We start from the raw sequence: 25,080 nt of genomic DNA on the forward strand, positions 1-25,080 counted from the left end.
GGGCCGCGGGGGCCAATCAGCGCGCAGCTTCCGCCGGGCCCGCCCCGGCCCGCCTCCTCCCCCGCTGGGCGCGGAGCACACCCAGAGTCCCCTGCGCCGACCGGAAGCCATCTTGGAAGAGGGCGGATGTAGCCGCACGGTGCATCCTGGTTGAGGGCGGCGGAGCGGCTGACTCGTGCCCCGTGGGGCCTCCGTCGCTCGAAACCCTGCATCGTCCGGCGGTCAGTGGCCGAGCGGAGAGGACGCTGGCCGGGAAGGGAGCGCCCACCAAGCCAGAGCCGCAGTAGGAAGTTAGCTCCCCCGCTCCCACCCCAGGCTTCCCGACTTGCCCCCAAGGCTGGAAACCCAGTCTGTATCTTTCCTTGGAAATGCCCTTGTAAAGATTTATAAGAACAAAAAGGAAAAGGTAACAAAGTAACAGTTCTTTTCTAATGATTTGTAACCATTCCCCCACCAGGACTTTACTTTAAAAAATAATGCTTTCAGCTCTAGCCGGCTTGGCTCAGTGGATAGAGCGTCAGCCAGCGGACTGAAGGGTCCCGGGTTCGATTCCGGCCAAGGGCACATGCCTGGGTTGCGGGCTCGTTCCCCAGTAGGGGGCGTGCAGGAGGTAGCCGATCAATGACACTCTCATCATTGAGGTTTCTAATGTTTCTATCTCTCTCCTCCCTTACTCTCTGAAATCAATAAAGAAATGTGGTTTTTTTTTAAATGCTTTCAGGTAGTCTTATTTTAATTGGAAGCAAATGTATAGATATTTAATTTTTGCTTTGGGCCTGAAACAATTTATTTTTGTAAACCTGCATTAGGTTTTATATTTTTCTAAGACAACTGGAATTAGCTGATGGCGGAAAATCTATTTCAAAGGTAAATTCCCATTTGTGAAAGACTAAGTACTAACTCAACCCATCCTAAAAAGAGAAGAAAATAAGAGAGCAGTGTCACAAATTTGGTTTTATAGCTTTTGCTTCCTTTAACATGGTAGTAATATTTTACAAACGATCTGCAACCAAGAGATTTGCTTACTTATTCCAAAGTAACTTTTGGAATTTCAACATTTGTGTAAGTGAAAACTATTGGCAACTGATCATTTAAGATCAATTAGAAATTCTTGAAGAAATTCAGTAGCTCCTGTACTGATACTTAGAAATTGCAAAACAGTTTCATTGATCATATTACTAAATAATCACAGCCATCATTCATATTTGTCCAAACATACTTTTGGAATTTAAATGGTGAATTCTTTAAAGTGATATAGCAACACATACTGGAGATTGGGAATCCAGCAACTAAACAGTAAATAATTTTTTTCCACTTTAATACTCAATTGAATCCTTTTTAATAGGAAAAAAAAAAGCTAGGAAGGTAGGGCTGGAGATAAGAGCGTAAGGGGAACTGTGTCCTTGGTACCAGGCCTTGCCCATAGAGTCCTCAACTCTTGGACCACACTTACTTTCTGAGTGGTGTTATCCAGGCTTTCAATACCACATTGGTGACACCGACATTTGTATCTCTTGTCCATATCCTACAGGCACCTAAAATTATATTCAAAGCTGAGCTCTACCCTTCTCCCACCCCAGCTCCATCCATAACCTTCCCCACCGCAGGTGACAAGGCCCTCCTTCCAGTTCCTCAGGTTAAACCCTGGGATCATCCTTGACTCCTCCCCCGTTTTGCCACATCACGTCTACCACTTGTCAGATCTCCCTTCAAAATCTACCTAGGGTCCACCCACTTCCCGTCACCTGGACCAAGCTGCCATCATCTCTCACTTGGATGATTTTAATAACCTAAGTGATCTCCTGCCTTCACCTTTGCCCCGTTTCTGTCTACTTAACAAAGGTCTTTTTTAAAACCTAGGTTCAGTTCTATCACTTGTTCACTCAAAACACTTCAATGGCTCCCCATCTCACTGAAAATACAATCAACGTTTAGGAAAGAGCCTCTAGCCCTGGATCTGCTCTTAGCCAACAGCCTCTCCGTTGCTCATCTTGCTCCAGCATCACTGCCTCCTTGCTGATACAGGGGCCCCCAGGAGGGGTGTGGGTGGCATGCGTGCCAGCCACCACACAACCCTCCTCGGAGGCCTTTGCCCTACATTCTTGCTGCCTGAATTTTCTGCCCTCCCAATGGCTTACTCCCTTCCCCACTTCAGGTCTGTGCCTTCTCTGAACACTAACTCAGAATCCCGAGGCCCTCTCACCATCACTCTGCTCACCTTCCTTGGCTTATTTTTAACGTCTTTTTTTTTTCTTTTTTCAAGCTTTTCACTAATATATTGATCAATGTATTTGTATTTGTGTGTTGCTGTTTCCCCACACTAGAATATAGGCTAAGATCAAGGACTTTGTTCATTGCTTTATCTTCAGTGTCTAAAACAATGTCTACTACATAGTAGACACATAAGTATTAGCTGAAGGAATAAAGAATCATCATAGCCCCTCAGAAGTAGATACCGTTGTCCACACTGTACAGGTAAGGGAGTGAATCTCAGGCCTGAGGTTCAGAATTAGAAAGGTTTATGGCAAAGGAAAGCTGTGGATGCTTTTGATCTTTGGATCACAGTCCACTATAGAACTGTGTATTTAATAAAAACCCTTAGCTAAATTATCCCTTACTGTAGAGCTGAAGAGGAAATAGCACTCAATGTAAAGAGGCCATCCCCATGCTCATTTGTCAGATCATACATCCATTGTATATTTGCAAAAGAGGAACATAGTTTCTCAGGTTAGCTAGAATGAATCCAAGTAATATTGCTCATTAAAAAATACTGCTTTTTAAAAAAATGGCCAAAAATGAATTTTCTATAGCAGTAATTCTTACCTTTTGAATCTTATGGTTATGAAAATTTCCATAATTATGTAAACAAGAATAGGGCTACGTGAATTGATGTTATAATCTAGGGCATTTTTCCCTCTCTGTAGACCTTGTGACTAGAGCTGTTTTACAATTTTTTTTTAATCCTCACCCGAGGATATTTTTTCCATTGAGTGGAAGCAAGAGGGAAAGACAAATATCGATGTGAGAGATACACATTGATTGATTGACTCCTGCACAAGCCCTGACCAAGGCCTGGGCTGGGGAGGAGCCTGCAACCACGGTATGCGCTCTTGATCGGAATCAAACCTCGGGACCCTTCGGTCCACAGGCCAGTGCTCTACCCACTGCGCCAAACCAGCTAGGGCTGCAGTGACTACTTTAATACCAAAGGTGGTACCGTGGAGTCGAAAGCTTAAGTACACGGTCTGTGTGACCTTAAGCAAGTTACCTAACTTCTGTTTCCTATTCAGTACCAAGAGTCTTAAAAACCACCTTAGGGTTGGTTAATCCTGATGGCTCAGTGGATAGAGCGTCGGCCTGCGGACTGAAGGGTCCCAGGTTCGATTCCGGTCAAGGGCATGTACCTGGGTTGCGGGCACATCCCCAGTAGATGTGCAGAAGGCAGCTGATCAATGTTTCTCTCTCATCGATGTTTCTAACTCTCTATACCTCTCCCTTCCTCTCTGTAAAAAATCAATAAAATATATTTAAAAAAAAAAGAAAAAACCACCTTAGGGTTGGTTAATCCTGAGAAGCAAATGAAATATGTCATCGCCTCTACCACATAGTCATAGGAGATGCCCAATAAAAGTTGGTTTTCCTTTTCTATGAAACAAAACACCCACACTGCAAAACTAAACAAAGGAAATGCTGTGTCATAAGGTTAATGCTGCCCTAACTGGTTTGGCTCAGTGGATAGAGCATCGGCCTGCGGACTGAGAGGTCCCAGGTTCGATTCCGGTCAAGGGCATGTACCTTGGTTGCGGGCACATCCCCAGTAGGGGGTGTGCAGAAGGCAGCTGATCAATGTTTCTAACTGTCTATCCCTCTTTCTTCCTCTCTGTAAAAAACAAACAACAAAAAAAACAATAAAATATATTTAAATAAATAAAAACCAATATTAAAAAAAGGTTAATGCACACCAAGTTTCTGAGCCTTTTTAATAAATTAAATATATATATATATATATATATATATATATATATATATATATTATTGCTTTCAGAGAAGGGAAAGAGGAGAGAAACATCAATGATAGAGGGTTATTGATCAGCTGCTTCTTGCACGCTCCCTACTGGGGATCCAGCTCCAAACCCAGGCTTGTGCCCTGACTGGGAAGCCTGGATCTTAGGTCCACGCTCAACCACTGAGCCAGGCAGGGCTGAGCCTTCCTTAACCTCAAAGTGCACACCTCTTTGAACCTAAATGAAAATGAATTAATCAAATAGGAAAAGGAAGTTGACCAACATGCGTTTATGTGAAGCTGTGCTGCGCTCCTAGTTTCTTGCTTAACCGCTTGGGAATTCGAAAAGAAATCTGCTCAGTTTACAGGCTCCAACAATGGCCCGCCCGCTGTCCCCTATTCGCCAGGGAAGGACTCTTTTTGTAGTGCGGCTGCGCGGTGGAGGTTAATGTCCCTTTACGGCCGCCGTAGGCCAGGAGGCTCATCGGCGTGCTCCTATTGGCTGGGCGCGTTTGGCGCCAAAGCGCAGATCGGAGGCGCAGGCTACGATCCGGAGCGGTGGGACCTGGAACTGCGGGATCTGAGAATTGCGGCCGAGAGCTGACCGACCGTTTGGCGTGAAGCGGGCAGTTGACGAGGCCACGGGCCTGGGGCGACTGCGCCATGTTCTGCGACAGGGCCATTGAGCTGGTCCGCGAGCTGCACCGGGCGCCCGAAGGGCAGCTGCTGGCCTTCAATGTGAGGGGGACCGGGTGGACGGGATGGGCGTGTTGGTGTTCTTTGCTTATCCAAACGTTTATTGCTTGCCTGGTCATCTAGCATTTGCTGTGCACGCCCGGCAAAAGCTAGGCTTCTGCCCTAGCCGGTGTTGCTCAGTGGCTAGAGCGTCGGCCTGCGAACTGAAGGCTCCCCGGGTTCCATTCTGGTCAAGGGCACGTACCTGGTTGCAGGCTCGATCCCCAGCCCCAGGGCAGGGTGCGTGCAGGAGGCAGCCAATCAGTGTGTCTCCCTCACATCTATGTTTCTCTCTGTCTCTCCCCCTCTCTTAAAAAAATCCATGGAAAAATATCCTCCGGTGAGGATTAAAAGTACTTTTAAAAATTTTAAAAAAAGCTAAGCCTCTGGAGCCAGGCTGGGATTCTGGCCCTGTCTGGTGACTTGGGGTCAGTTGCTCAAGCTTTCTGTGTGCCCAGTTTCCTCTTCTGGGAAAATGGGGATGATGATAAAAACTGCCCGGTTCTTGGTGTAGAGAGGGCTCAGTGAGATGGTATACTTAGGGTCCCTGAACAATACTTGACACAGAAGTAACTAAGTCTTGCTGCTGCTGCTGCTAATAACTGTTATGTTTTTTTCTGTTTTTTTATTGCTACTACCCCAGTCAGGGTGTGGAACACTTGATCTATGTGATCTCTTGTTGTCTTTATCATCCTGCGATGTTTAAACTGTTGTTTTCCATTCTTTCTGTCTCTATTCTAGATATTTCAGATAAGTGGACTCATACAATATTTGTCCTTTGTGTCTGGCTTGTTTCACTTAGCGTAATGTTTTCAAGGTTGATCCATGTTGATGCATATACTGCATTGCTTTTTTTGTTTTGTCTTGTGTGTTTTTTTCCATTCTATTATGCTTTTTGTTGTCCCCCATTCTCACCCTTTTTATCCACCTCCACCCAACCCTGCCCCGCCTCTCTCTGGTCATCATCACACTGTTGTCTGTGTCTATGAGCTAACCGCATTGCTTTTTATGGCCAAATAATATTCCATCAAATGGATATACCATATTTGGTTTATCAGTTCATCAGGGAATACATTCAACTTTTTGGCTATAATGAATAATACTGTTTTAAACATTTGTGTACATGTTTTTGTAAGATTATGTTTTTTAATTCTCTTGAGTATATGCCTAGGAGTGGAATTGCTGGTTAATATGGTAATATGTTTATCTTTTTTGAGGAACCATTAGATTTTTTTTCAGTGCTGTACCATTGTACATTCCAATCTGCAATGTACGAGGGTTCTAATTTCTTCCCATCCTCGCCAACACTTATTATTATAGCCATCATAGTAGGTGTGAAAGGACTATTGCTTTTTGATAAGATATATAAATCAAATATAAACATAGAATAGATAGAATATTGCTGCAGACTTGGTGGGGGAATTAATGAATTTGGATCAATATCATTTTGTATATTCCAGGAGGATGGACTCAGGCAAGTTCTGGAGGAGATGAAAGCTTTATATGAACAAAACCAGTCTGATGTGTAAGTTTTGATGAAATTCATATTTTAAAACAATTGAAGAAATGTGATATTGAAAGATAATCTTACATCAGTTTTTAGATGTGACTTTTTTTAAAATTCCGAGTCTGATTATACTCTAGGTATACAGTATTAAAGGGATTTGTGTTCATTATGGCTATCTCTACAGCAGTGGTTCTCAACCTTCTGGCCCTTTAAATACAGTTCCTCATGTTGTGACCCAACCATAAAATTATTTTTGTTGCTACTTCATAACTGTAATGTTGCTACTGTTATGAATCGTAATGTAAATATCTGATATGCAGGATGGTCTTAGGCGACCCCTGTGAAAGGGTCGTTCGATCGCCAAAGGGGTCGCGACCCACAGGTTGAGAACCGCTGCTTCACAGGGATTCAGGTAGTGCTTGGTATATGGTACATGCTCGATAAATATTTGTTATTTGACTGATATGTCTTGAAAGATATTAGGGTAAACCTAAAAGAGATGAGAGTTGAGCAAATAAAAACCCTAACAAACTGAAATGTATGGTTTCCACTGCTTGCTTTCACTTATAGAATGAGAGAATGGGTATTTTGTAAACTTAGCAGGGACAGTAGTGATTCCAGTAGCTTGAGTGAAGGTCATTGAGAACTAGGGCTACAAAAGGCTACAGATTGGACGTGAGAAGGCTCTAGATTTATAGACTAGTTAGAGCTAAGCATTTGGGCTGTATAACAAACTTCAGAGGTCCCTGTGATTTGGTGAAGAATAAGACACAAAAGAGTCTTAAAACACCAAATTCTTTTTTTTTTTTAATATTTTATTGATTTTTTTACCGAGAGGAAGGGAGAGGGATAGAGAGTTAGAAACATCGATGAGAGAGAAACACCAATCAGCTGCCTCCCGCACACTCCCACTAGGGATGTGCCTGCATAACAATGTACCTATGCTGAAACTGGTTTGGCTCAGTGGATAGAGCGTCGGCCTGCGGACTGAAGGGTCCCAGGTTTGATTCCAGTCAAGGGCATGTACCTTGGTTGCAGGCACATCCCCAGTGGGAGATGTGCAGGAGGCAGCTGATCGATGTTTCTCTCTCATCGATGTTTCTAACTATCTATCTCTCTCCCTTCCTCTCTGTAAAAAATCAATAAAATATATTTTTAAAAAAATAACAATGTACCTACCTATATAGTTTAAGTTTAAAAAATTTGGCTCTCAAAAGAAATTTCAATCGTTGTACTGTTGATATTTGGCTCTGTTGACTAATGAGTTTGCCGACCACTGACTAGAGAGAAGTTATATGTGACATGAGGTTTCATCTTTGGCCTTGTTAAGTACAATGTTTTTATCAGTTACTTGGATATTCAAATCAGTAGCATGGTGGAGCTTACAGAACAACAGGAACACTTTTTTTTTTTTTTTTTTTTTTTTTTTTTTTTTTTAAATGTATTTTATTGAATTTTTACAGAGAAGAAGGGAGAGGAACAGAGAGTTAGAAACATCGATGAGAGAAATCGATCAGCTGCCTCCTGCACAGCCCCCAGTAGGGATGTGCCCGCAACCCAGGTACATGCCCTTGACCGGAATCGAACCTGGGACCCTTGAGTCCGCAGGCTGACACTCTATCCACTAAGCCAAACCGGTTCGGCAACAGGAACACTTTCAATACAGTGTTTAAGAATGGATACAGAAAAGTCTTTATAGAATGTGGGACTGAACCGCAACAGATTTGCAGTAAATCTAAAGTCCTAAAAGGAAGTTCCTGAGACATTCATTCATTCACCCAACAAATATGTATTGAACAATTATGTGCTGGTAAATGGCTCTGGTTGTAAACACAGTAGTCAAGATTTCTGTCGCTATGGCCCTCACAGTCTAATGCAGAAGACAGATAAACCAAATTGGGATACATGCAATGAAAGAACACAACAGAGTGCTAGGAGAGAGAACACTGAAGTGAAGATATAATCAGATCAAGGAATCTGAGAATTTCTTTCCAAAGAAGAGACATTTCAGCTGAGGCCTGAAGGAGAAGCAGATTTTCAGCTAGGTAGTAATTGTGGCAGAGAGCATTCCACGTAGAGGGAACAGCATATGCACAGTCCCAGAGTCATGAAAGAGGGTGGGATGCTCAGGAAACTGCCAAAGAAGGCCAGTGTGGCTTAAGCTTGTAAGCAAGCAAAGCATGACACCACGTGAGGATTTTAAATGTGTGGGGCAGGTGGTAGCATGTTTGTGCTTTGAAAGATCACACTGACTGCTATGTGGACAGTGGAAGGAGAAGCTGAGAGGAGAGGGAGGCATGCTGGTCATCTAGGTGACAGGAGAGGTGACTTGGAGTAGATAAAAAGTGAACAGGTTAAAAACATGTTTGGGCCCTGGCCGGCTTGGCTCAGTGGATAGAGCGTCAGCCTGGGGACTGAAGGGTCCCAGGTTCGATTCCGGCCAGGGGCACATGCCTGGGTTGCAGGCTTGATCCCCAGTGGGGGGCGTGCAGGAGGCAGCCAATCAATGATTCTCTCTCATCATTGATGTTTCTATCTCTCCTTCTCCCTTCTTCTCTGAAATCAATAAAGAAATATATTTTTTAAAAAAACATGTTTGGATGTGGCCTCACAGACCTTAGTCCAGTAAGGGAATGATTTTCCTGTATTTGTACCATTTGCAAATTCATAATCCCAAAATTCTATTCCTTATCCTCCTAGTTTATTTTTAAGAAGACAATCACTATTACCAGTTTCTGGTTAAACTTATTTATCACAGGAAATCTATTTTAAATTACTCATGTGAATGTAAATTTTTTAGCAAATCCTTCTGTACTTAATAAAGTACTCTGAAGTTAAGTTAGATGTATTTTATTTGTACTATTACTTTGTAATCCAGAGCACATTGTAAACAGTGTGGCGAATAATCTGACTTAGAAGTGTGTACAACAGATCCAGAAGACATGATTGGATGGCACATAAATTTTGGCTCTGTTTGCAGGGCCTGCAACATACACTGCATGAAGGAGTTGTTTTTTATATTTATCTGGTTCCTTTTAAAACTCTAAAGTTGGTTCTTATTCTTTCTGTACATCTGGTCTTGTTTTGTTTTTGTTTTTCCAATTTTTAAAATATACATAACAAAATTTGCCATATTAACCATTTTTAAATGTACAGTTCAGTAGTGTTAAATACATTAGTAATGTGCAACTATCACCACCATTCATCTTCTTAACTCCTCATCTTGTAATAATGAAATTCTATGCCCATAAGTAATTGTACATTTGATTTTAAAATGTCATACTTGCCCAATATCTAAGGAGATGTACATAGGGTAGAACCAAAATTTTCTTTCTGTGTGAAGCACATTGAAGTGCAGTACATGCACATTGTTGAAGATCAACAGATATTTGTTGGATGAATGAAGGACCATGTTGACTCCCATTTTTATTCACTTAATTATAATGGGCAGTAATACATATAAAACAAAATAATAGAGGATCATAATGTTATGAACCATGACATTCATTTTGTCTCTTATTCTAGGATGATAAAGGAATTCCAATGTTTGTCTTTTGGAAATAATGGAGATTAATCAGTGTACAAAAATGCAAAAGTATTAAATCGTTAAATGAAATGCTGATAGCCTGATCTTAGGCAAATTATTTGGCTTTAGGCTTTTTTATCTTTTAACATATTAATAAAAGCTCTGAAATAGAGGCAGGTACTGCTTAGGTTAACTGCTAATAAAACCAAAAAAAACAGGTACACCCCTCTGTTCATAGCAGCACAATTTATAATAGCTAAGATTTGGAAACAGCCTAAGTGCCTATCAGCAGATGAGTAGATTAAAAAACTGGTACAGCAATCTAAAATTACCTAACAAACTGCAGCTGGGTCAGAGAAAACCAGAACATCCAAAAGAAGGCCCAAGGCCCCACAGCAGCTTGCATTGCTTCACAGCTGGGCCTCATCTGGGCACCTCCAAATCCCAAACAAAAAAGAGGAATCTGAGATCTCTCCGTAGCTCCTGCTGGGTAGCCTCAGGCAGAGGCTAAATTAGCACCTCCTTAGATCCAAGTGCCAGTGTACCCAGTGGTCAGAGTGGGACCATCCAGATTACAGCTCCTCAGATCCATAAGGGACACACTTAGCAGGCAGACTCAATGAGCACCAAAGCCCCACTGAAGCAAACCTTGCCCCATAAGGGTGTCTCCAGCACAGAAGTTCTCCCACCGTAGACATAGGTGATTCTCACAGCCATTTGTCCTGGAGGTCAATTCCTCCCAGTGATACCTACAACAATCAAGGCTTAACTACAACAAGACTGTGCACAAAGCCCACAAAGGGGTGCCCCAAGAGTGTCCACCTCAGGTAATTGCGGAGGCTGAGCCACTGTGCCCTATAGGACACCTAGCACAGAAAGCCACTCTATCAACACAGGGAAGCATAAAAAATAAGGAGACAAAGAAACAGGTCACAAATGACAGAAATGGAGGAAAGCAAACTACTGGATATAGAGTTCAAAACCACACTTATAAGGTTTTTCAAGAATTTTCTAGAAACCGCCAATAAATTTAGTGAGACCCTCAAGAAATCTAGTGAGACCCTCGAGGATATGAAAAAGGACCGACTAGAAATTAAGCATACACTGACTGAAATAAAGAATATTATACAGAGTTCCAACAGCAGACTAGATGATCGCAAGAATCAAGTCAAAGATTTGAAATACGAAGAAGCAAAAAACACCCAACCGGAAAAGCAAAATGAAAAAAGAATCCAAAAATATGAAGATAGTGTAAGGAGCCTCTGGGACAACTTCAAGCGTACCAACATCCGAATTATAGGGATGCCAGAAGAATAGAGAGAGCAAGATATTGAAAACCTATTTGAAGAAATAATGACAGAAAACTTCCCCTACCTGGTGAAAGAAATAGACTTACAAGTCCAGGAAGCGCAGAGAACCCCAAACAAAAGGAATCCAAAGAGGACCACACCAAGACACATCATAATTAAAATGCCAAGAGCAAAAGACAAAGAGAATCTTAAGAGCAGCAAGAGAAAGACAGTCAGTTACCTACAAGGGAGTACCCATACGATTGTCAGCTGATTTCTCAACAGAAACTATGCAGGCCAGGAGGGAGTGGCAAGAAATATTCAAAGTGATGAATAGCAAGAACCTACAACCAAGATTACTTTACCCAGCAAAGCTATCATTCAGAATTGAAGGTCAGATAAAGAGCTTCACAGATAAGAAAAAGCTAAAGGAGTTCATCACCACCAAACCAGTATTGTATGAAATGCTGAAAGGTATCCTTTAAGAAGAGCAAGAAGAAGAAAAAGGTAAAGATACAAATTATGAACAACAAATACACATCTATCAACAAGTGAATCTAAAAATCAAGTGAACAAAAAAATCTGATGAACAGAATAAACTGGTGAAGATAATAGAATCAGGGGCATAGAAAGGGAGTGGACTGACTATTCTTGTGGGGAAAGGGGGTGTGGGGATGCGGGAAGAGACTGGAATAAAATCGTACAACTATAGATGAGGACAGTGGGGGAGGGGGGTAAGGGCAGAGGGTGGGGTGGGAACCAGGTAGAGGGGAGCTATGGGGAGAAAAATGAGGAACAACTGTAATTGAACAATAAAGATTTAATTTTTTAAAAAACTGGTACATCTACACAATGGAATACTATGCTGCTGTAAAAAAGAAAGAACTTTTACCATTGCAACAGCATGGATGGACCTGGAGAGCATTATGCTATCTTACTTTTTTGTAGAATATAATGAACAACATAAACTGGTGAACAAAAAATAGATCCAGAGACATAGAAGCATTGAACAGACTGTCAAACCTCAGAGGGAAGGCAGGGGAGGGTGGGGTAAGAGATCAACCAGAGGACTTGTATCCATGCATATGAGCATGACCAACGGACAATAGGGGTGTGGGGGCATGTGCTGGCAGGTGGGAGCAGGTGGGGAGAGGTCACTGGGGGAAAAAGAAGACATATAAAACTTGGAACAATAAAGAATTAGAAAAAATGAGAAATAAACATGTTAGTTTTTAGTTGGCTTTAAAAATTTTATTTATACTGAAATAGACATATTTGTTCTTTTCCTATTCAAATGTTACTAGGAATGAAGCGAAGTCAGGTGGACGAAGTGATTTGATACCAACCATCAAATTTCGACACTGTTCTTTGCTAAGAAATCGACGCTGCACTATAGCATACTTGTAAGCCTCTCAGATTTTGCTTCGGTGTTAGGGAATAATGGAGCATTTTCCATGTGGTTTCCTTTTAACCATTTCAAATGGAAAACAGAAATTCTTAAATTTGTCTCTCTATAAACATTCTAAATTATTTTTTCCATTTTAAAATTTTTATTATGAAAAATTACAATATTCATAAACTAGGAAGAATAATGTTATGAACCCCCATGGACCCACCATACATGTGTAACAATTTTTTAACATTTTGCCATAAATGTTTTTTGTTTTTGTTTTTTTTTGTTTAATATTTTTATTGATTTCAGAGAGGAAGGAAGAGGGAGACAGAAACATCAGTGATGAGAGAGAATCATTGATCAGCTGCCTTCTGCACACCTGGGGATTACACACCCCACACTGGAGATTGAGCCAGCAACCCAGGCATGTGCCCTGACCGGGAATCGAACCGTGACCTTCTGGTTCATAGGGACACTCAACCACTGAGCCATGCCAGCTGGGCTGCCATAAATGTTTTATGTTGTTTTATTTATTTATGCTACACTATTGTAGAGCATCATGACATTTTTACCACTGAATACTTTAGTATGCATCTCTAATCAATAAGACTTCTATCTAATCAACATTGTTATTTTCTGCCTTGTCCCCAAGATGGCAAGTTTTCACAGTTTGTCTCGGGAGCCAAATAAAGTCCACATACTAGTAGTACATTTAGATTAATTTGAGTCTTTTCTGATCAAAACAGCTTCTGATATCCCTGTTTTTAAGCATCTAATACCTTCTTAATCTCCTAGGTATGACCGATTGCTTCGGATTAGAGCACTCAGGTGGGAATATGGCAGTGTTCTGCCAAATGTTTTACGATTTCACATGTCTGCTGAAGAAGTAAGTTAGCACTATTATTCAAATCTATGAATTTGGAAAATGCTGAGGTTCTGGCATTGTTCTATAATATATTTATTAGTATTTATCTTTTTGTTTTTTGTTTTAACATTTTTATTTTGTAATATGTAGACTAGATTTGGGAAAATCAATATCAAAATAATTATAAAACATAATATTAGTATATAAACATAAGTCATTCGTGTCTAAAAAAATGATTGTCTTAGTTGTATAAATAATCAGAAATAACATTTAATCATAGCAGTAACTGGAAATTTCAACTTTTTCAGAAGTAAAAAATTTTAGTACGAATAAAAAAATCAGCACAAAACTGCGAAGATTTGGGAGCTTCTCTATCAGATAAGAATGTTCTGTTTTCTGTAAAAGCTACCAAATAAGAAGATACGATTTTTTTTTCTTTTTTTAAAAAGTAGACTGAATAGGCAAAGACCATTTCTCCCTGAATTGTTAGTTTTTTCTGTTTATTATTCATAAGGTTCTCAGTTTCATAATTCTAGTATAACTTCATATGTAAGTGTAAACATACTGGTACACAAATGCATATAAACGAGATGAAAATTTTAAAGCTTAAATTTCAGCCTTTAGATATATTAACTGTCATTAATTTATATAAAACTATGAATGTACTACATCACATTTATCATCATAATTAGAGCTTTACAAAGACCAAATATGTGTTGCTTATTTTGCATTGCCTTTGTAATTTCTATCTTTAAACTTTTAATCTCTTAGAAAGTGTCCAGATAACCAAAGATTTCAGATAACCAAAGTTTATCTACAAATTAACTTAATATTAGTCCAATCCCTAAGGATGTTGGAGATTATATTTATTTATTTTTATTTTATATATATATATATATATATATTGATTTCAGAGAGGAAGGAAGAGGGAGAGACAGATAGAAACATCAGTGATGAGATAATCATTGATCGGCTGCTTCCTGCACGCCCTCTACTGGGGATTGAACCTGCAACCTGGGCAAATGCCCTGACTGGGAATCAGACGGTGACCTCCTGGTTCACAGGAGGATGCTCAACCACAGCCTCGTCAGCCAGGCTTATTTATTTTTATTTTATGTGTGTGTGTATGTATGTATGTATTTATTATAATACTTTATTGTTGAAAGTATTACATATGTCCCCTTTTTTTTCCCATTGACCCCCTTCAGCCCACCCCCACCCCCCACCTCAGGCCTTCAGCACCCTATTGTCTGTGTCCATGGGTTCTACATATATTCATATAAAGTCTTTGGTTGATTACCTCCCACCCACCCACCCTCCCCCGCCTTCACTCAGAAATTCTGCACTCTGTTCCATGTCTCTGGATCCACTCCATTCATCAGTTTATTTTGTTACTTAGATTCCACATATGAGTGAGATCATGTGATACTTGTCTTTCGTTGACTGACCTATTTCACTTAGCATGATACTCTCCAGGTCCCTCCATGCTGTCTCAAACGATAAGAGAGTCTTCTTTTTTTACTGCTGTATAGTTATCCATGGTATAAATGTACCACAGCTTTTTTATCCACTCATTTACTGATGGGCACTTGGGCTGTTCCCAGATCTTAGCTATTGTAAATTGTGCTGCTATGAACATAGGGGTGCATACATTCTTTCTGATCGGTGCTTCGGGTTTCTTAGGATATATTCCTAGAAGTGGGATCACTGGGTCAAATGGCAGTTCCATACTTAATTTTCTGAGGAAACTCCATACTGTTTTCCATAATGGTGCACCAGTCTGCATTCCCATCAGCAATGTACTAGGGGTTTCCTTTTCTCCGCATCCTCACCAGCACTTGTCATTTGTTGATTTGTTGATGGTAGTCATTCTGACAGGTGTGAGGTGATACCTCATTGTCATTTTAATTTGTATTTCTCTGATAATCAGTGACTTTGAGCATTTTTTCATATGTCTCTTGGCCATCTGTATGTCCTCTTTGGAGAAGTGTCTAGGTCCTTTGCCCATTTTTTAATTGTATTATTTGTCTTCCTTTTAAGTTGTATGAGTTCCTTATATTTGGGATATTAACCCTTTATCAGATGTGTCATTGTCAAATATGTTCTCCTATTCAGTGGGCTCTCTTTTTGTTTTGTTGATGGTTTCTTTTGCTGTGCAGAAGCTTTTTATTTTGATGTAGTCCCATTTGTTTATTTTCTCTTCAGTTTCCTTTGCTTTAGGAGATGTATCTGTAAACATATTGCTACGAGAGATGTCTGAGATTTTGCTGCCTGTGGCTTCTTCTAGAATTTTTATGGTTTCCCAACTTACATTTAAGTCTTTTATTAAAGAGACTGCCTTGACTCCTTTGCATGTTCTTGCCTCCTTTGTCAAATATTAATTGAATGTGTGTGTATATATATATATATATATTAATTGAGCGTACTGGGTTGGGTTGATTTCTGGGTTTTCTGTTCTGTTCCATTGATCTGATGCCTGTTCTTATGCCAGTACCTGGCTGTTTTAATTATGGTGGCTTTATAGTATAACTTGAGATCTGGTATTGTGATTCTTCCAACTTTGTTTTTCTTTTTCACAATTGCTGCAGCTATTCAGGGTTTTTTTTATTCCATATACATTTTTGGAATATTTGTTCTAGCTCTGTGAAATATGCCATTGGTATTTTAATTTTAAAAGATGAGTATACAATTTCTGCAAGTTTGTTTTCTTAAAACTTTGTCAAATGCATTTTTATGTTTGCAGGTGGAATGGTTCAATCATTATAAAAAGTCTCTTGCTACTTATATGAGGTCATTGGGAGGAGATGAAGGTTTAGATATTACACAGGATATGAAACCTCCCAAAAGTTTATATATTGAAGTAAGTATACTTAAAAGTGGATTTAAGCCTAAGTGACCATCCGACCGGTAACTGTGATGTGCAATGACCACCAGGGGGCAGCCACTCAATGCAGGAGCTGCAGAGCTGTAGTGACTTGGCGGCTGCGGTTTTCAGGTGACATACATACCTGGAACCAGAGAGGAGGGAGCCCAATTCCAGGATGCGTCACCCAAGGACCGCCCTCTCGAAATCTGGGACTTCTCGGGGGATGTTGGAGAGCGGGTTTTGGCCGATACCTGCAGGCTAGCCCGATTGATCCCACGGGTGCACAAATCCATGCACCGGGCTTCTAGTTTTATATATTATTAAATCAAAGTGGAAAACCAACCCACAAATTTTGAAAGCGAAATGAAATGAACCTATGTTTTAAATTGGTGGATTAGTCAAACTGGAATTATTTTAAATTACTTTAAAACACATAAATTGATTGTATGTTGCTAGTGGGTATGTTCTAAGGATGAAAAGAATTATAAACATGTTAATGTATTTTTATAGTCATATTCTCAGTAATAATAGTTACTGTTATTTTGAAACAATTTATATGTTGAAGAATAGAGCAAAAAGTATAGCAATAGGAACCAAGATTTTTAAAATAAGAGAAAAGAGATTTGAATATTAAAATGAAAAAGTTAAGTGAAAATTCTATATTCCCAAACTCAAGTTTGAAATATCAGCATGGAGTCTAGTTGAATCATCTCCTTTTAATTATTTATTTATTTTTAATTGATTTCAGAGAGAGAGAGAGAGAGAAACATTGATGTGAGAGAAATATCCATCGGTTTCCTCCTCACACGCGCACCAACCTGGGATCAAACCTATTACTTAAGCAGCAATTGAACCTGCCCCTTTTGGTGTTTGGAATGGCGCTTCAACTGAGCCACACCTGCCAGGGCAGGGCCATCTCTTTTTCTTTTTGTTAAAGTACTTTTTAGCTCTTTCCACCGAAAACGCCTAGAAACAACCAGCCGAGTAGTCATGAGCATTCAAATTGTGGAGTCTAAATGCCATTTCCCAGTAAAGAAAACCAGGACTCCTTGGGGATAAAAAGGCTAATTCTTGGTCTTAAATAAAAAATGTACAAACTGAACATGGGATACCTTGTCTTTCTAGAAAGCACAGAAAGTATCAAGGTCTATGTGAGTGCTCTAAAGTTTGGGAACTGATTTAAAGGAGTTCCCACTTGCCAAAGAAGGGGCACTTTGAGCATGAAAATGAAGAGTAACTGCATTGAATTGAGTCACATCAATTATGTTAGAAGTCTGAATGCATAATGATACCAAACAATAACAGTTATGACAATTATAAAAAAATAAAACCTCTTTGGGTCCCCTTGGAGAATATGAGGGCTGCAACTCACTTTGAAAAGCAATAAATAAAAGAATGGAATCAAGCATCCATCTGCCTTTACTGTACAAACTCTATCTCAGGGTAGCTAGATTATAAGGAAAAAATTTTTGTAGAAGAATTGCTGCTAATAAGTGCACCAAGAATAAAAGAACTAGATTAATAATACTTTGTAACCCTAATGCATGGAGGCAATTCGTTACTAAAACCTTAGGTGAAAAGTTAATAGAGACCTTAATAATGAATGGGTATGGCCCTGACAAGTTTGGCTCATTGGATAGAGCGTCAGCCTGTGGACTGAAGGGTCCCAGGTTCAATTCCAGTCAAAGGCATGTACTTTGGTTGCGGGCACATCCCCAGTAGGGGGTGTACAGGAGGCAGCTGATCGATGTTTCTCTCTCATCGATGTTTCTAACTCTCTATCCCTCTCCCTTCCTCTCTGTAAAAATCAATAAAATATATTTTTTTAAAAATAAAAAATAATGAATGGGTATGGACCTAGACCCACTGATTAACTTATCATTCATTAGGAAATTCAAAAGGCATTGGAGCAGAAAAAGGAGAGACTTTATTCATGTAATAGTTTGCAAACCAGGGAGAAACAGCCTCTGGCAGAAAGAAAGGGTTGCTCTACTGAAACAAAGGAGAGGTCATCTTTTTTCTAAAAAAAATTTTTTTTCAAGAGAGAGAGGAAGGAAGAGGGAGAGACAGAAGCATCGAAGTGAGAAAGAAACATCAATTGGCCTGGCCGTGTGGCTCAGTGTTTGAGCATCTACCTATGAACCAGGAGGTCGCAGTTCGATTCCTGGCGTGCAGGAGGCAGCTGATCAATGATTATCCCTTCTCATTGATGTTTCTATCTCCCTCTTCCTTCTTCTCTGATACAATGAAAATATATTTTTTTTAAAAAAGAAAGAAAGCAACATCAATCGGTTGCTTCCCATACGCACACCGACTGGGGATTGGGCCTACAACTTGGGTATGTGCCCTAAGAAGCAAACCCAAGACCTTTCAGTGTATGGGACCAACCAACTAAGCTACACTGGCCAGGGCAGGAGAGGTCATCTTTTATAGGAAATTTTCTTACCCATAGGTTCCATTTTGTTCCATTTCATGTAAATGAGGTTTTCAAATTGTACAGTTCTGATTGGTCCAAATCGTGCAATTCTGGTTGGTTAGTATACATGCAAATAAGGATATAATTTGCATAGTTCCAATTGGACAAGGCAGCTCTCAGTCCATTCCTCAAAAGGTGAAACTAGGGCATCCCTTCAGATGGTGTAAACTAGTGTGGCATAGTGCATAAAGCAGAGATTTCCGTCTTCCTGGCTCTTCCTGGTATGCAGAGTATGTGAGAAGGAGAAGTCCCTGTCAGCAAGTGGCCATTAGGCTCTTATTACAGGGGTGGGCAAAAGGACGGTTTACAGTTGTGAGTACGTGAAACAGTTTATTTTTGCATTATTATTAATTATATTATTTTCCACATGACCAACTCTAAACCTTTTGCCCACATGATATTAGAAAATTTAGGCCCTCCGTTGATCATGGGGAGTCCATCTCAGCACATAGATTCATTTTCAAGGACATCAAATGAATCTTTCTTCTCGGGGCCCACACATCCTGAGGGATAGTCAGCCAGCTGGTGTGGATCAGTGGTTGAGTGTCTACCCATGAACCAGGAGGTCAGGGTTCAGTTCCCAGTCAGGGCACATGCTAGGGTTGTGGGCTCAATCCACAATGGGGGGTGTGGAGGAGGCAGCCGCCAATTGATGATTCGCTCTCATCATTGATGTTTCTATCTCTCCTCGCTTCCTCTCTTTGAAATTAATAAAAATATATTGACACAATATATTTTTAAAAATCCAAAAGGGATAGTCAGACATTCTGTGCTTCATAAGGTCTTGCAAGAAAAAGGACATACATAACACTGTTTGCCAGAAAACCAGACCTGATATGATCCAGCCTCTAGACCTAACTTCCAGTTTATAGGAAATCAGGGTAGGGAGGGGAACATGTTAAATGACCCACAGGAAACCACAACAAAATCTAGTTTATGGGAAGCTACCAAAATGTTCAGTTTCTTTAACAAATTGTGAAGAAGAAGGGAAAAAGGGGGGAAGGAACTCTATAGATTCAGAGAGACATTAGTAACATGTAGTGTGCAGCTTTTGTTGGACTCTTACTTGAACATGGCAACTTTAAAAAAACTTATGAGATAAATGGGGAAATTTGGATACTAACTGGATATTTCATGATTTAAAAATTCTTTTTTTTAAAAAAATATATTTTTATTGATTTTAGAGAAGAAGGGAGAGGAATAGAGAGAATCATCAATGATGAGAGAAAATCATTGATCGGCTGCCTCCTGCACGCCCCCCACTGGGGATCGAGCCTGTGACCCAGGCATAAGCCCCTGCCCCGAATTGAACCCAGGACCCTTCAGTCCGCAGGCTGACGCTCTATCCGCTGAGCCAAACCGGCTAGGGCTTAAAAATTCTTAATAAGTGCTTGCTTCAGCAGCACATATACTAAAATTGGAACGATACAGAGATGATTAGCATGGCCCCTGCACAAGGATGACATTCAAATTCATGAAGCATTCCATATTTTAAATAAAAATAACTCTTAATAAGATGCAGTAATGGTATTGAGATTGGTTTTTTGTGTTGCTTTTTTTTTTTTATTTCAGAGAGGAAGGGAGAGGGAGAGAGAGATAGAAACATCAATGATGACAGAGAATCATGGATCGGCTGCCCCCTGCCTGCCCCCGACTGGGGATTGAGCCCACAACATGAGCACATGCCCTTGACCAGAATCGAACCCGGGACCCTTCCATCCACAGGCCGACGCTCTATCCACTGAGCCAAACCAGCCAGGGCGAGATTGTATTTTTTAAAAAGAATCTCATTTTGTAGAAATAGATACTAAAATATTTATAGATTAAATGAAATTATGTCTAGGATTTGCTTCAAAATTTAGAAGTAGATAAGGGAACAAGATTGGCCAGATGTTGATAATTGTTGAAGCCAGTTGATAGGACATTGAGTTTGGTAGTATTGGTCTTTTTACTTTTTTTGTTGTTAATATCATTTTATTGATCTCAGAGAAGAAGGGAGAGGGAGAGAGAGATAGAAACATCAATGATGAGAGCAGATCATGGATCGGCTGCCTCCTGCACACCCACTACTAGGGATCGAGCCCACAACCCAGGCATGTGCTCCTGACCAGGAATCGAACCCAGAAACCTTCAGTCCACAGGCTGACGCTCTATCCATTGAGCTAAACTAGCTAGGGCAGTCTTTTTATTATTTTTTTTTTAAAAAGTTTTTATTGATTTTTAGAGAGAAAAAAGGAAAAGGGTTAGAGACATAGAAACATAGAAACATTGATCGGCAGCCTCCTACATGCCCCGCCCCCTACTGGGGATCTAGCTGCAACTCAGGCATGTGCCCTGACCCAAAATCAAATCAGCAACCTCCTGGTTCATGGGTTGATGCTCAGTCATTGAGCCACACCAGCTGGGCTAGTGTTTTTACTTTTGAATATGTCTGCGATTTTCCATAATCTGTTTAAAGAAGTAAAAAGGTGTTATTGGTACTAGGTAATTTTCTAGAATAGCATTTCTCAAACTAAGTTAAAATACCTTGAGGAGTCATGGTAGAATTCCAGAGGAAGTACAAGACATGATGAAATTACCTAGGAAAAGTGGATGACTGAGACTTATTTTTGAGTTGGCTTTACTAATACTAATCCTAGTACTCAGGAAAATAAACTCCAGTTTTAAGTTCTTATATAAGATGAAAAGATGTCCTGGTTTCCTGTGGCAGCAGTTGGAACTATAGTCAGGAATGTAACCTTCTCTCTAGGAACATTTTGCTCTGCAGTTGTAGAGGGTCTATCAAAAGGCAGTCTTATGCCTCCCACCTTCTGACTAAGACCCTCTCCTGATTCTTACAACATGAGTCTGCATCTGCTCTTCCATAGTTTACTTGTAAGTATTTTTGGGAAAGAGTCTGTCAAATGAAATTGGAAAAATCTTTTTAAAACAAGTTTTGCAGACTCACCTATGGTCTGTTTTCAGATATTGATATTTCATGGAAGGGAACCATAAAGAGGCAGGTTGGAATTGATCTAGAACATTCTCTTTTCTTTGTAAATATATATTTTAACTGCTTGGTAGTTCAGGATTTGCAGAGGGAAAAGAACGCAGCTCCCTGGGTTTCCTTGCTGTCGGCACAACACACACATACAATTGGAGATTTAGCCATTCTTCTTCCTCTCCATCAAAACAGGACAGTTAGAACCACTAGCATTCCACAGTAGGAGTATGAGGCTCAAGTACACAGAGACTATACAAACCAACAGAAAGCCCAATACTTTTACTTTGTATTTAGATAATCCTTATTTACTTTGTGGTCATTTCATATTAAAAAATAATTTAGATAAAACATCAGTTTTTCCTTTCAGGTGCGATGTCTAAAGGACTATGGAGAATTTGAAGTTGATGATGGTACTTCAGTCCTATTAAAAAAAAATAGCCAGGTATTTTTTGTCTAAAGATACTTTAAATCTTGTAAGAGTGTTGCATGATGGGAACGTTGAAAGCAGTAACAAAATAAACATCATCTTGTGATAACCATTTATATATCTAGGCATTTTGGTTAGTGTAAGACTACTTTTTAGAAATATAAAAAAAGGTTGAGGGAAATGTTGCATATATTAAAAGGTTAATTAATTTCCTAGAATATTGCTTGTATTTAACACTAAGTCTTTTCCAGGGAAATGATCACAGTGGGCTTTATTCTAGTTAAGGCACTGTGAAAATGTTGCATTTAGATCCTTTGAATTATATTTTAACAGGTGATAAGCACTTATTTTTAGCTTGTACTTTACATTATAAACCCTAGTTCTTTAGCAAATAATGAGATAGATCAAAATTTTCTAAGTAATATATTAACAGAATTTAATAGGGAAAGACTAAAACTTTGAAGTTGTAACAAATCAAATTTTTCCTTACAAAATAATTTTAACATTGTTTACTTAGAAATCTTCAAGTTCACATTAGATTAATTTCATATTAGCTAAATTTATCCTATTTTAATTTTTTGTAGTCACATTAATACAGGAGGAAAAATGACTTAATGAAAACCACTCTTTATCTTCCATCTTGTTATCAGCCGGTTAGTGTCTTTGCTTATGCCTGGAGCAAAAGCATGCTTCAGGTTTTGTGGTTTTTGGACTAATTTCCTTAAGAGAGGGTGACTTGATCTCTTATTTTACAAATACCCTTAGAGCCTTGAGTAGTTTCCTAAAACAAAGATTGAATATTTTAAAGACAGATTTTCAGGGTACACTAAATAAAATCTCTTTGTTAAGGCAAAATTTCCCTCCCAGTGTCCTCTTGGAAGTAGGATACTAATGAATTGAATAATACTAGTGGATTAATATTAATACTGATAAATTAATGCTTCCATAAAAATCTGTATTTCTGGAGGACCCAGTGTGAAGCTCTGGTTCACAAGAATAAAGCTTATCCTCATAAAGCAAGATATGAGAAAATGTCACTTTCCCCTAAACACTGTCCTGTGGTTGAATTTTTTTCTCAAGCTTATGGCTGATCTTCCCACCAGTGTGCCCAGATGGTGGTGATTGCTCAGTGGCAGGGAGTCCTGGGTGGGGCTGGGGCAGGTGGAAACCCAACTGAGCCCCTCGTCCTGCTCCTGTGTTAGTTGTTTTCTGTGTGGACCATGAGGAGCCTTCCCCTTGGTGATGCTTGTAACTTAGTGTCTCAGTATCGCCCCACCCTTCATTATAAAAATGGGAACAAAATTTAAAAACGTAATCTACTATAGTTGGTATTAAGGGGCTTCTAAAAATGTCTGACCACATCTAAAATCAGTTTTCTATGGAATCTGTCCATATCATATAAAATATTAATAGTAAAATATTTTCTTACCATACATCCATCTATGCTTATCAGTATGGCAAACATTTATCTGTTTGTCTAGAAATCAGAACCCCTTCTTTTTAGAAGAAATTGGAATAACTTGTAAACAACTTAATATGTCACCCCTTTTTTTCTTTTGGGGTAGTGGTGGTGATAGGCCCCCTTTTTTATATTATTCATTCTAAAGACTTTAATAATGCAGTTAACATGTTAGGTAAAAGTCCTTGGCCTGTGTGTTTTCATGACGCGTTTGGAGGCATGTATTTGGTCATGGGTCTTGCATAAGACCTTTGAGTTTGTGAGGAGGAACCTTCAGGTGCACAGTGCTGCGGAAGTTACATTTCGCTTCCTTGAATAGTTTTGATAATTTCTCCTACTGAATTATTTCCTAAGGCTATTTGCTCTGTACTTTCTAATATTTTTCATTTTTACCAAAGTATGTCTTTCTTTGAGATTTCTTTGCTCACATGAGCTTGCTTCCTGTTCCTCCTCGCTCCAAAGTTTAGGAAATGTTTACTTCTGTTTTAACCCCCTGTGTGTTGAGAGGGAATCAGACAAGAAGACTCCTTTCCACTTCAGAATGAGAATCGGTGCCCTCTCAGGACATGGAGGACGAGCGTTAGCTGGCACTGGTGTCTTCACAACACAGTGTGTGAACAGCACCTACTTCATAGGTTACAAATTCTTTTAATCCTTGAAAAGGACAAAGAGAAAAGTTGTCACTTGTTATTAGAATAAATGTTCAGACTCAAATCCTAGAAGAGGTTTAATGGAAAGGTTTCCTTGTTGTTCTTCCTAAGGAATTGTACAACTTGTCATCTGGTGCCTAAAAATCTCACCTACCTGGGTTTTCTGTGCATGAATTCAAAATGCAAACCCTAAGGAAAGTACCAACTAGAATTCAGAAGTCTAAATTTAACTTAAACAAGCTATGAATTTGCTTATAAAATCAGAATTCAGTACAGTTCTGCATACCATCAGTTTCAGTAGATGAAAACAGCAGATATGCTATAAGTTTAACTTTTAATTATATAACTGCTGGGATTTGAATAATATATAATCAGTTGCCGCTTTTTAATGATGTGAAATGTAATTTAAAACTCTTTTACATTCATTTCTCTTTCTTTCCCCCACCTGTTCACTCAGCACTTTCTACCTCGATGGAAGTGTGAGCCGCTGATTAGACAAGGTGTTCTGGAGCACGTCCTGTGGTGACCTTCTGTGGTACGAGGCTGTACCCAGGCACAAAACTTACACACTTTCTTCTCCCTTCCCTTCTGCCCACCCATCTCTGGTTTTAAAGGTTACAGACACTCTTTAATATAACCAGGAATACTCAGCTGAGAATGGTTTGTTTTTCTATTGTATAGGATTCTTTTTTGTAATCTGCATCTATAATTATAACATTCCTACAGTTACAATGTCTGTGTGTTTTTTTCATGAAAGTAAATGTTTATTACACTCGAATCTTTTTTAAAAATATATTTTTATTGATTTCAGAGAGGAAGGGAGAGAGAGAGAAACATTAATGATGAGAGAGAATCATTGATCGGCTGCCTCCTGCTTGCCCCACACTGGGGATCGAGTACA

At 39.6% G+C, this 25,080-nt stretch overlaps 1 protein-coding gene and 1 non-coding gene across 5 annotated transcripts; both read left to right on the forward strand.

The window, feature by feature from the left end:
* The first annotated feature begins 125 nt into the window (after positions 1 to 125).
* GINS1 (GINS complex subunit 1) lies at positions 126 to 24,911 on the forward strand. 4 transcript variants are annotated; one of them, XM_023761717.1, is made up of 7 exons: positions 126 to 406; positions 6,199 to 6,263; positions 12,365 to 12,463; positions 13,249 to 13,339; positions 16,062 to 16,178; positions 22,011 to 22,085; positions 24,637 to 24,911. In XM_023761717.1, the coding sequence occupies exons 2-7, from the start codon at positions 6,229 to 6,231 to the stop codon at positions 24,703 to 24,705; spliced, it is 486 nt and encodes a 161-aa protein (XP_023617485.1). In that variant the 5' UTR covers positions 126 to 406; positions 6,199 to 6,228; the 3' UTR covers positions 24,706 to 24,911. The 4 variants fall into 4 exon arrangements, with proteins under 4 accessions (XP_023617485.1, XP_006098012.1, XP_023617486.1 ...); XM_006097950.3 differs by lacking the exon at positions 126 to 406 and adding an exon at positions 4,520 to 4,741; XM_023761718.1 differs by lacking the exons at positions 126 to 406; positions 16,062 to 16,178 and adding an exon at positions 4,520 to 4,741.
* Positions 20,048 to 20,154, forward strand: LOC111827751. Its single transcript, XR_002831470.1, has one exon. It is a non-coding gene; the product is annotated as a U6 spliceosomal RNA (small nuclear RNA).
* Positions 24,912 to 25,080: the final 169 nt, after the last annotated feature.

This window comes from Myotis lucifugus, unplaced genomic scaffold, assembly GCF_000147115.1.
Source record: "Myotis lucifugus unplaced genomic scaffold, Myoluc2.0 scaffold_214, whole genome shotgun sequence".
NCBI classification, from domain to species: Eukaryota; Metazoa; Chordata; class Mammalia; order Chiroptera; family Vespertilionidae; genus Myotis; species Myotis lucifugus.